The 12,815-nt window shown below is 35.8% G+C and overlaps 1 protein-coding gene across 1 annotated transcript; it reads left to right on the top strand.

Moving 5' to 3' along the window:
* Positions 1 to 1,784: 1,784 nt before the first annotated feature.
* LOC311593401 (non-histone chromosomal protein HMG-17-like) lies at positions 1,785 to 2,057 on the top strand (the record flags this gene model as incomplete). Its single annotated transcript, XM_084774665.1, has 1 exon — positions 1,785 to 2,057. The coding sequence occupies one exon, from the start codon at positions 1,785 to 1,787 to the stop codon at positions 2,055 to 2,057; it is 273 nt and encodes a 90-aa protein (XP_084630791.1).
* Between the last annotated feature and the right edge of the window lie 10,758 nt (positions 2,058 to 12,815).

Raw genomic sequence — 12,815 nt, 5'->3', positions numbered from 1 at the left:
TCCCCTCATGAACCCTGATGCAAAAATACTTAATAAAGTATTGACAAACCAAGTCAACTAACACATGGAAAAGATGAGCCACCATGATAAAGTAGGCATTATCCCAGAGAGGAAGGTATGGATCAACATATGGTACAAAATCTAAAACCCCCTCATGATAAAACTCCTGGAAAGATTGGAACTACAATGCCTATAACTAAACATAATAAAAGCAATTCATAAAAATCCTATAGTGTTCCTCAAATTGAATGGAGAAGAAGTAAAAACAATTCCAATAAAATCTGCAACAAGACAAGGTTGTCTATGTTCATCTTATATATTCAATCTAGTACTAGAAGTTTCCTTTAGGACGACATGACAACTAAAGGAGATTAAGAAAATAAAAATTGGAAGTGAAGAAGTCAATAAATAATGCATATTTTAATTTGCAGATAATTTGATAGTATAAATAAATTGACCAAAAATTCCAGGAGGAAACCCCTAGAGCTTACAAACAGTTTCAAAAGAGTGGATTGACACATGATTACCTCAAATAAATCAAGAAGCCTCTTATGTACAAAGGTCAAAGAGACTGATAAAAACTGATTAAGTGAAAGAACACCTTTCACAATAGCCTCAAAGAACAACAACTGCAAAAAAATTGCATTGTAGAGAAATGTTAATGCAGGATCATATCTTCTCTGATCTTCTCCAAAGACCTTTTTGGTCTGTGTGATCCAGGTGTATATCAGACACACCATACACTTTCATCTCCTCTGGCTAGTAAAGAAACACCATTGGTACACACCTTTAATCGCAAACAATTATGTCTAATTGAGGTACAAAGTGACAAATGGGAAAAAAAAATGACAGAATAGAATATGTGTATCTCTTCTGAGAAATGTACTAAGAAAGAGAGGCCATTTAAAAGAGCACAGAGACACAGTGCTGTTCAGTAAAGTTGAGTTCAGCTTGTAGAATTCATAGGCAGTTTTTCCAAGCAAAGCAATTCACTGACAAGCTGAGAGATGTCAGATTTAACCAGTCAGATTGGAGAGGATATCGAGACAGAACAGCTGAGTTGAACTAGCAATCCAGAGTTCAAAAACAACTAGAAAGTATGAATTTCTTCAGCAGTAAGTATCCATCCAAGTCAACAATTTCATCTGGAGAATAAAATTTTCTTTTACATCTAGTACCCAAAATAGTTAGAGAAGAAAAAAATCACACCAACATTGCAAAAAAAACCACAAAAAACAAAAAACAAAACAAAACAAAACAAAACAACAACAACAGAGGGCATCTGACAGAAATGTGGAAAAGAATAGGAGACATCTGACGGAAAGGCACAGAGTAGAAATTTTCTAGGATTATTTTCAAAGGAAACATCAACTTTGCCAGTTGGCTTTGATGCACAGAGACTTAAGAGACTCCAAAATTGCAGGTGCCTCTGAGACAATAAATCACAGTAAGCCAACCCAAGAGATAATTTTAATTAGATAAACAGATTTTCCCTGCATTAAAAAATGAGACACTCCATTTCTGATTCCTTGAGACCAAAGGTAAGAGTTGAGGGGAATAGAAACATTACTATAAAAATATCATAGCAGTACTTATCGCAACGGTGACAACCAAAGTAAATCTCCCCCTACTTTTAATTACAATCTTTATATACTGCCTCTCCAAAAAGTTAAAAAAAAAAATGCTGTGGAGCAGTGTAAAGAAGCAGTGAGACTGATCATTGATGGACTGAAACTGTGTTACTGTGTCCCCACTTCAGCACCTATACTCTGCCCACAGCCACCATGCCTAAAAGAAAAGCCAAAAGGGATCCTCAAGGAGATAAAGCCAATGTAAAGGGTGAGCCACTGAGAATATCTGCAAGGCTGTCTGCTAAACCTGCTCCTCCAAAGCTAGATCCCAAGCCTAAGAAAGACCCAGTAAAGAAGGGAGGTAAGGTAGCCAAGGTGAAGAAGGGGAAAGTTGATGCTGGTAAGGATATGAATAATCTTGCAGAAAATGCAGATGCCAAAACAGACCAGGCACAGAAAGCAGAAGATTCTGCAGATGCCAAATGACCCGTTGTGCATTTTTTTTATAACTTTACATCTGGTGACTGCGCAGTTTGAAGTACTATTTTTCATCAAGTTTTATAAAAATGCAGAATTTTGTTTTAATTTTTTTTTAAGCTATGATGTTAGCACACAGAATCTTCCATTGTTCTAGGGGGGAAGGAATATTTGTCATTAACAGAATATCTCTCATGCTGGATTGATACTAGAAAACATCTTTACTGTTAACCAGGAAAGATTCCTGTTGGCTCACAGGAGAGATGTCCTGGTGCTGACATATGTGGGCCATGATAGCACAAAATACATGGTGGAATGGGAAAATGCTAAATTCATTTTATCTCCCTCTTCTATAAACACCAAATTGACTTAACTCCCTTAACACCAAAGACCTGTTGGAGCCTGACTGCCCAAATTGTTTTCCAGTCCATTAGGCAAGCTGGACTATGAGGTGATGTCATTGAGTGGTCTCAGAAGATCCATGGTTCATTTTATAAAATATTGAATATTTTTAAATTGATAATTTTGCCATTTTCATATTCTGAAAGTCAGGATTAGCTTGTGAAAAATGTTGAACAACATTTTTAATGTGAAATGTCAACCCTCCCTCTAAGCCATCTCCTGCTTTGCAAAGCACTGAATCAAGATCTCACTGGGTTTTAAAGTGGCTTTCAAATTTTCATAGTCTATACAAGACGGAAGTTTGGAAATTTGCATATATTTTTAACTCTTGTCTGCTCATGTTCTTCCTGAAATACCTTGACTATTTATGAAAAATATCTTTAATAGAACTGTATACAGTTAGGCTAGGAAAATAATATCTGTACACCAAGGAAAATTAACTATGGTTCTACAAAGATTGAGAGACAAAAGACAGAGTAAGATAATAAGAAAAATTTAATTATGAACCTATGGTACTTAATAAAGTTGAGGATCAAGATGGAAAGTCCATTGACCTTACCGTGTCAACTCTTAATGAAAATGAGAAAAGGTGACCACCCTTACTAGCATTCCAAATTCCCTAGGAACAAATGCCAAAAAATGGTGAAAATTAAAAAAAAATGATGCATTAGTATGTAATATTTGAAAATACAAAATCTTAAACACTTTAAAAGACTCAATAGAACCTTACGGAATGCACTCAACCAATGCTAGACAAATGTTAAATATGTAAACCAGTCAAAGCAGGATTCTCCTCTAGGACTGGAAAGATATAGAAGCAGCTATACTAGAAGCTGGATATCAATTTCAATAGCTGACACAGTGGTAAGAGATTACAATTATGGAAAATCATATTATGTCTAAAGGTTTTAATATTGTGAAAGACCAATTGTTAGGTGGAGATCCATATGCTGATTTAAGCAATCAGATACAATGTTATGACTCTATTTAATTATAGAATGTACTTTAGTAGCTTTATGAGCATGGAATAACAAGGAAAAAGGTCTATGTTATTTACAAAGATTGTGAAAATTTCCAAAGACTTCTTAGATATATTAAGTTCCACTATAAACAGGGCAATATCAGATCCAGGTGTGAAATGGTTATTAATTGAAACTTTTGCTTTTAAAATGAAAATGCAGAGTATAAAAATGTTATTAGACCTTAAGAAGCTCAAACATTATGAACAGATGAATGGACTAGGACTACTGCTGACACTGACCCTAATGGCTATGAAATTAGACAAGAAACGGCCAATAATCCCAGATATAAAAAAAATCTGTTATTTTATCTGTGCAAGCCAAGATCACATGAAAGGGGATTGTAGACAAGGCCTATGTAGATACTTCTGTAGATCATCTCAGGCTTCAATAATTTGTAGAACTTGTGGTAAGAGTAGACATTGGACTAAGGAATGAAGACCAGTAAGAGATATGCAAAGTAATCTCTTACCTATAGGAAACAATGTAAAGAATAGTTCATAATCCATCAACAAGCAATAAGTTTCTGACAGTTTCTTTTAGCAGTCCACAGAATACCTAGAGAAATCTAAACTTGGTATAGACATTTAACGCATGCTATGGAAGAAATGCTGGCCTAGACTTAGACATAAGTAAAAACCTTACATTATCTCCAAAAACTCAACCTATAAAATAACCACTTTAGCTCAGGGACCTTTTTACTCTGGTTTTAAGAAGAAGTAACCTAACATTTCAAGGATTCATTGTACATCAAGGAAATATAGAAGAAGATTTTAAGGGAGAGATTGAGATTATGGCTTACATAAGGAAAAATTTGCAATTTAAGGTGGGAGATGGGATTTCTTAGCTTTTACTGCTTCCATATGTCAAAGGCAAAGTAGTAACAATTGAAAGAACCGAATCGGTTTGGATACACTGGGAGATTTTTTTTCAAACTGATATCAATGACCAGGTGCCAAAAATAAAATTAAATGGTATATGTGTGAAACCAGAAGGTCAAATAGGAAGATGAAAGCCTTGTGTGTCACATATAGCCATAAACCTATGGGGAAAAGATCAACTACAATAAATGGAAACTCAGGTTAACATTTTCCATCTCAGATAATAAATACATATTTTAATATATTTTATTGATTTATTCATATTACATCTCAATTGTTATTCCATCCCTTGTATCTTTCTATCCCTCCCTCTCTCTCATTTTCCCCTTATTCCCCTCCCCTATGACTGTGACTGAGGGGGACCTCCTCCCCCTGTATATGCTCATAGGGTATCAAGTCTCTTCTTGGTAGCCTGCTATCCTTCCTCTGAGTGCCACCAGGCCTCCCTATGCAGGGAACATGGTCAAATATGGGGCACCAGAGTTCATGTGAAAGTCAGACCTCACTCTCCACTCAACTGTGGAGAATGTCCTGTCCATTGGCTAGATCTGAGTAGGGGTTTGAAGTTTACTGCTTGTATTGTCCTTGGCTGGTGCCATAGTTTGAGCGGGACCCCTGGTCCCAGATCTGTCCATCATAATGTTCTTCTTGTAGGTTTCTAGGACCCTCTGGATGTATGATGTATTTTAATGTACATTGTATATTGAAATTTTATGTAATATTGATTGATTGCTTCTGTTTTTTAATGCTAGAGAAGCTCTGCTTGCTGGTTTGTGTTTGGTCATGGAATGTAAAGTGCCTAAATATTTAGTTTATTTGTGAATTCATAAATATCTAGTTGCCCCTTGATAAACAGAATAGAGGAGGAATAAGCTTAACTGAAAGGCACTGTATTGTAGGAATATCAGAGTGAAATCAGGCAATATGATACATTGGTTACCTATATTTACACAAGTGATTAAAGAATATGATTCCCATCAAATTTGACAAAAATCCAATCTGAGTAAGAGAAGCTTCCACATGAAAGGCTGAAATCAAGGAAGAGGCTCATAAAGACGCAATGCAAATAACACAGAAAAATGATCCTCCAGCTCAACAAACTAGCTGAAGAAGGACAGACCAATCATCAGGCTGGCAGAATGGAAAACCTTGATCTTGAAATGGACATTTGCTGTAGGATAGATGGTCGAGATGCAGTTACAGAGGATTATCACATCAACAGATCTTCATAGGAACATTAGGACTGTTTGGGGAATTGAAAAGGGTTTTTGTTGGTATAGTTAAACTATGAATGCATTTTACTTTAAACAGAAAGGGAAAAGATATTTTAACAGCTTTAATCCAGCAACATGGCTACCCTGATTACATTCAAAGGCCTTCCAGGTCTGTGTGATCTTGCTGGAATGTAAACATGTCACATACCTTTAACCTTTAAGCTTGCATATTGGCACACCCTTTGTAAACACCTTTAATTCCAAACAATGTTTTCTATTTGAAGGACAGAAAAAGTGAAAACTCAGAGAAAGATTTGACAGAATAGGATATATCCAACTATCATGAGGAGAATACAGTAAAGAGAAACAATTTAAGAAGAAGGGAAAACTAGTTTAATTGAGTTGAGTTCAGTTAGTTGGGAGTCAGTTCAAAGTGCAGGTTGGTTGAGTTGAGGCAATTCAGTGGAGTTCAGTTTAGTGGAATTGAATCAGTTTGTGGAATTAAGAGGCAGTCTTTCCATGCAGGGAAATTCAGTGAGAAGCTGAGAGAAGCCAATTTGAATCAAGCATCTGGAAGTGGAGTTTGAGACAGAACAGCTGAATTGAACCAGCCAGCTCATGTTCGGAAAGAATTAGAAAGTGTGAGTTTATACATTCAGCAGCAGTAAAAGGAAAATTGTATCATGCAAATAAAAGTTACTTTTACGTTGGAGAAACTCTAACAAATCAATTAAAGGCACACATGATTAAAAATGCTTTCTTTAAAGAAAGACATTGAAAAACATATCAGAAGATGGAAAAATCTCCCTTGTTCATGCATTGATAGGAATAACATTGTGAAACATCCATCCTACCAATAGTAGTACACAAATTAAGTGCTGGATGTCTCATCATACCTGATTCCAAGTTATACTATAGAGCTATAGAAATAAAGTGCACCTGGAATTGCCATTAAACACACACAGTTGATAAATGGAATCAAATTGAAGACTCAGCCATAAATCCGCTCATGTATGGACAACTAATTTTTGAAAACAAAATAAAATTTACACACTGAGAAAAACATATGTCAGCAAATTGTGCTGCTCAAACTGCCTGTAGGCACATGGAAGAATGAAATAGACCCGACTTATCTATCACCTTTCACATAACTCAAGTCCAAGTGAATCATAGACCACAATATAAGACAAGTTATATTGAACATGATAGGTAAGGTGAGAATTAAATGCAGTAGCATAGAAGACAATTTTATGTATAGATAAGCAATAGTGCGGTCACTAAGACCAACAACTATTATATGAGACTTTATCAAACTGAAGCATCTGTATGATGAAGGACACCATCAATTGAACAAAATGTTAACACACAAAATGGAACAAAATTTTTATCAACTTCACAACTGAAAGAGAAGTAAATATCCAAAATATGATTTTAAAAATCCCTCAAGATTTATATATTTAAAAATATATAATTTTAGCTGGGCGTGGTGGTGTATGCCTTTAATCCCAGCACTCAGGAGGCAGAAGCAGGTAGATTGCTTTGAGTTAGAGGCCGTACTTGTCTACAAAATGAGTCCAGGACAGCAAAGGCTACACAGAGAAATCTTGTCTCAAAAAAAAAAAAAATATATATATATAATTGGATTTTTAAATGTAATACAGATCTAAGATGAGCATTTTCAATCTCAAATCCCTAAAATTCACTTAAGGAAATTTTCAACCTTAGCCATCAGGAAAATGCACATCAAAACTACTTTGAGATTCTATATTATTCCTTTCAGAATGACTAAGATCATAACACAAGTGACAGATCACGCTGTTGAGGATTTGGGGCAAAGGAAACCATCCTCCCTTGTTAGTGGGAGTGAAAATATTTACAGACTTTATAGAAATCAATATGAAGTTCATCAGAGAACTGGAAATCACTCAAAATCAATACCCAGCTATGCTAATCTTTGGTATATACCCATCCTAGTACAAGGACACTTGCTCAGTTATGTTCTTCGTAGTTTTATTTATAATAGCCAAAATTTGGAAACAATATAGACATACCTCATCTGAAGAATGACTGAATAAAATGTGGCCCATTTAAACATTAGAGTATTAATCAACTGTTAAAGGAAAGTGATAGCATGAATTTTTCAGACAAGTGGATAGAACTAGAAAAAATTCACCTTGAGCATTGTAACTCAGACAAACATGGCATGTATTCATTTATAAGAAGGTATTACACAATAAATTATAACCAAGTTATAATCTCTATACTCAGCAATGCTTGAGTGGGGAAGCATGGAACTCCTTGGGAAAGGAAAATATAATAAAGCTTGGGGGTAGACTGGGGTTTGTTGGTATAGGAGCTGGAGGTGTCAGGGAAGAAAGAGCTGGAATTGGGTGGGGGGCATTTAGGGGTTGTGGAAATCTAGTGCAGTGGTGGAAACTTCCTGGGATCTATGAAAGTGATCCATGTAAGAACTCTCATAATGGATGATACTGAATCTGAACTGGCCATCTCTTATGCCCAGGCAAGGATCTCATTGTTGGGACACTGCTGCAGTTGTTTAGGCTCTTGGCCAGAGGGGGTCCCTTGCAGATCACCAAACAAGTTTCCATTGTGGAGGACAGCATTGCACCGCTCATCTTGAGTGGAGCAGTCAAGCTGATACCTTCATGGAGTCTAGTCTCTTTGGTGAAGGAAGCTGAAGGCTACCAAAAGAGAAACATACACACCAACATCAAAAGCTTTGGCCAACAATTTGTCCTATTTGAAGGGTATACAGGGGCAATAGTGGTGCATAGCTTTTGTGAGTGGCCGACCAATGTCTGATTAAACTTTTTGCCTACTCCACTAGAGTGAAACCATGCCAGCTACTACTTGCATGTCCAGGAACCAGAGACTAAATAGCCTAGGGACTTAGGGTAAAACCAACAAAACTTTTCAACAACAAAACAAAGCAAGCTAAAAATCAATGGAATGATTCCTAATGATATCATGCAATACTCAAAGGTCAGTGCCTTGTCCTGCCGTCATCAGAGAGGCTTCTTCTGGCAGCATATGGGACCAGAAGCAGAGACTTAGAGATAGACATTATATACAAAGAATCTGGGACTTAATGAGATCTCTTGGAGCTTAAGAATCTTGCAGAATAATGCACAAAAGTATTGTACGTATCAGCGGATGCAGAAGAACATGGAACACTGAATCCACTAAGCAGAGCAGAGATAGGCTCATAGAGACTGAAGTGTATGTAAGATTGGGGCCTCTGTGCATATGTTGTGGGTGTTAGGTTGGTGCTTTTGAGGCACTCCGAACCTGTGTGTTTCTGATCTTTTGCCTGCTCTTGGAACCATGTTTCTCTTGTTGGGTTGTCTTCTCCAGCTTTGGTTTGACAGATTTTCCCTTCCATAGAGTAGTTTCTTTGTAGTGTTTGAAGGTTATCTCTTGGAGGTCTCCTTTTTACTTTTTATTTTTTGTTGCGAGGGGGAGAAGATTTGGGAGGGGGTAAGTGGGGAGAGGTGGGAAATCATGGAGGACAGGAATGCAGGTCAGTATATATTGTATGGGAAAAGAATCTATTTTTTTTTTGAAGAATAAAAAGAAAGAAAGAATTGTTCTTGTCCTGTGATAATTATGTTTACTTGCATGTCAAGCTCTATTACTCTTGCATAAAAACTGTTAAATGTATTTATATATGGTGAATGATGGTATTGTGGACTTTCCAGAAATATTTGATAGCTGATTTATTTTGGAGCAGAATGGAAGAATAACAGACCCCTGTTAAATATATTGTTTGTCTAAGTATCATTTGCTGTTGAAGGTTTCCAACAATAACTATAGTAAAAAATAAAAGTATCTTCAAATTAAAGTATTTCAGCACTGGGTAAGTTGAAGATAGAGGGCAGCAAAAGTTTTCAAGAAAGAAAATATAATACAAATTGAGGACATTTTATTAATATGAATTGACATCTTTTTTCTTTATAAGTAAGTTATGGACTTTTAAGTAGCAAGAGTTAGCCTTGCAACCACAGGCCATGTGAATGATACCTCACACTCAGTCATTTGGTGACAGCAATGACTGGTACCAAGTATGAGATGTTTGTTTCAATGATAATTTTATCAGTACTAGCAGTAGTTATAGTGTTACCCACATAAGCCTTGGACAATTCAACAGAAACATTTTTGTGTGTGTGTGATATGGCTACTGATATTGTTGTATACCCATCAAACTTTCAGGCTTCCCACCTAATTTCTCAGGAGGTTTGTTTTAGTCAGGAAACATCACTATTGTTTTGAAACTGAAGAATATTCAATGTCTGCCTGCATTCTGGCATGGAATGAGAATAGCAGTTTATGACACAATTTTATAGATTTATATTTTTGTTATTGGTGACATAATAAATATTTTAACAAGTTACCTGCCAAGAATTCAAGTTAGAAAAACAGAAAATTGATATTATTTTTCATTCCCCCAGATAAACTAACAATTTACTTTTTTAAGTTTCTGAGAACCTAGGAGTCTAAATAAGTCTACAATCTGAAAAATCATATGAAAAGGAGGCATACCACCTTTAACATTTCAAGTTGGCCACAGCTTGGTCACAAAGCTTGAGAGAATGACATCTTGGGAATTCCTGGTTGTGAGATAACACTAAATAATTCATTAATTTCAGGATTGGGCAACTGTCAATATGTTTATGTACTTATACATGTGTGTATGTGTTTGGGTGTGTGTATGTGTGGGTGTGTGGGCGTTTGTGTGTAATTAAAAAAAAAACAGAAGTAAATCCAGGTGTGGTGGCACATACCTGTAATGCCAGCAGTGGGGAGCCAGAAGTAGGTGGATCTTGGTGAGTTCGAGGCCAGCTGGGTCTACAAACTGAATCCAGGAAATGCAGGGATGTACACAGAAACCCTGTCTCAAGCCACACCCATCCCCCCAAAAAATCCAAAAACAACAACAAAGAAATATTATAACGATATGTTTTCATTTTAAACATAATCTCAGGTGTGGGAATATGGAGCTAAATTACAGCAGCTGACAATGATTTGCCCTGTGCTCTGGCAGGAGTGTGATTTTTCTAGCTGCAGAGTGTTTCTGAAACTCTGTGATGTTTGAATTCTGAGGATTTTTCTGAACACATATAAATACAAAGACTTGGAAAGGAGGGTTGGGGTAGGATTGCTGATTATTGGTTCCTGTTGGTAACAGTTTGTAAAGAAAACATGTGCAAAGAACAAACAAAAGCAAGAAGAAATTAGATATCTTGATAATGAAGATCAAACTTGCCCCAAGGAGCTTGATGCCCCTACTCAGTAGGAAGTAGTCTGGTGATAATGCCACCCAACCCCATTGCCTGCGTGCGTGCCCAACCTCTGATTTTATTCAGTGATATCTAACCTTTCCACTGTATCCTATATTTTTTTCTTTTCTAGTGTTAAGCAGTTGAAAGGGATAAGAAAAGGAGTGGAAGAGGATGGAATAAAGAAGGACCTTCAAAGTAGCAAGTGCTGGCTACAGGCTAGGTGGCTTCTGAAGGAGCTATCATCAAAGACAAGAGTCATTGTCAATTAGAGAATAGAATAAATCTGCCTCTCAGAAAAGCTGGAACATTTAAAGCTATGACAAAAAAAATAGTTTTTCAAGAGGAAAGTGTCACAAACACATGCTCTAAAGTCTTGGGAACTGGAGTCTTGTTTTGGGAACACTTAAGAGACAGCCTGGCATGTTTGGTGGATAATGATAAATTGTGACTGATGATAAATTGTGTATTGTTTTCTTATCTCTATGGTGTCATTATATGGTTATTGGTAGTTTTAGTCTGTGCAAGTAAAAGCTTTTATTCTTCAGTGTTTTCATTCAGTTACTGATATTTTCATATATATCATTTAAGTCATTCTACTCTCCATCTTTATCTAAAAAGTGTTTCCATCATGGGTGTATCTATCAGGAGACAGAAAATGTCCTCCCTAAAATATCATCTTGACAAAAGTAGTTACATGTCAGATTCAATGTTACTATGTAGAATTGGTTCTTCATTTCCAGTAATTACTATATTCTATGATTGTCTAATACAATTTGTGTTATATATGTAATTTATATATTATATATGTATATACAGATATATCACATATATTATAAAATGAACATTTTTAAAGAAGTCAAGAAAATAATAATGTTTCCTGAATGTAAGTAGAAGGTAATTGCACTTTTTTAATAGTTTAGCTTATGTAGAATTATTTGTCAACCTAGTCAAACAACAGTAGATTACATTAGCAAACACATATGCAGTATGAATATACCTTATGCTTTGGGATTGATTTCCAGTCACCATACTCTTACAAGAAGAAAAAGAAAATCTGGGCTTTCCGAAGACTGAAATTGGCAGTAAAATTCCTAAGAAGTATCTGTAGTCCTAAAATGTTTTTTTGAGCTTTCAACTATTCTGCTGTTTCTGGTTTAGACTTAACAGCAGATTGTATGCTTTAGCTGTTACCTTTTTTGTACTTTCTGACAGAGTAAAATTCTGTCATGTACCATATACAGCATTCATCCATAAAGGCTTTGTAGGACTGTGTCTCATTCTAAAGTTTAATGGTTAACAGGTAGGAAAGATATTTTTATATCATATTTCCACCATCATATTCAGAAATACAAAAATAAAAATTGTTCTATTTTGCTGTTCAGCACAAATCACTTTCAATGTCTTTTTTTCCACTTTTGTCATATATAGCATACTTAAGCTGATTTCTTAAGTTTGAGATCAAAGATTAGTCCATAAGAGCTAACTAATATTTCTATTGCTTTACATATTCCATCTAGATTTTTGTAATTTTTATATAGTATACCTCTCTATAAGCAACACACCTACCTTTCATCCCCATTCTCCAATATTTAACTTTATATGATTCAAAACTTATTTTACTCATCTTCACTTTAAGTATTTACTTATTGATAATGTATGATAAAACAACATATTTATTTCCTTTATGTGTCTGAGAGAGAAACAGAGAGAGAGAGAGAGAGAGAGAGAGAGAGAGAGAGAGAGAGAGAGAGAGAAGTAAGTATAAAGAGAGAGAGAGAGAGAGAGACAGACAGACAGACAGACAGACAGACAGACAGACAGACAGACAGTTTATGTCACAGACAGAACAATTGGCTGGAACTAGATCTCCCCTGTTACAATTATGTGAATCTTGGATATCCAACTTAGATTGACGAACTTCTCAGCTGTCAGCTTTCCCACATGACCTATT

Source organism: Acomys minous, assembly GCF_964271855.1.
Source record: "Acomys minous genome assembly, chromosome: 3".
In the NCBI taxonomy this organism is placed as follows: domain Eukaryota; kingdom Metazoa; phylum Chordata; class Mammalia; order Rodentia; family Muridae; genus Acomys; species Acomys minous.
Note: the sequence above shows the minus strand (reverse complement) of the source record. Positions and strands in the feature narration are given on the sequence as shown.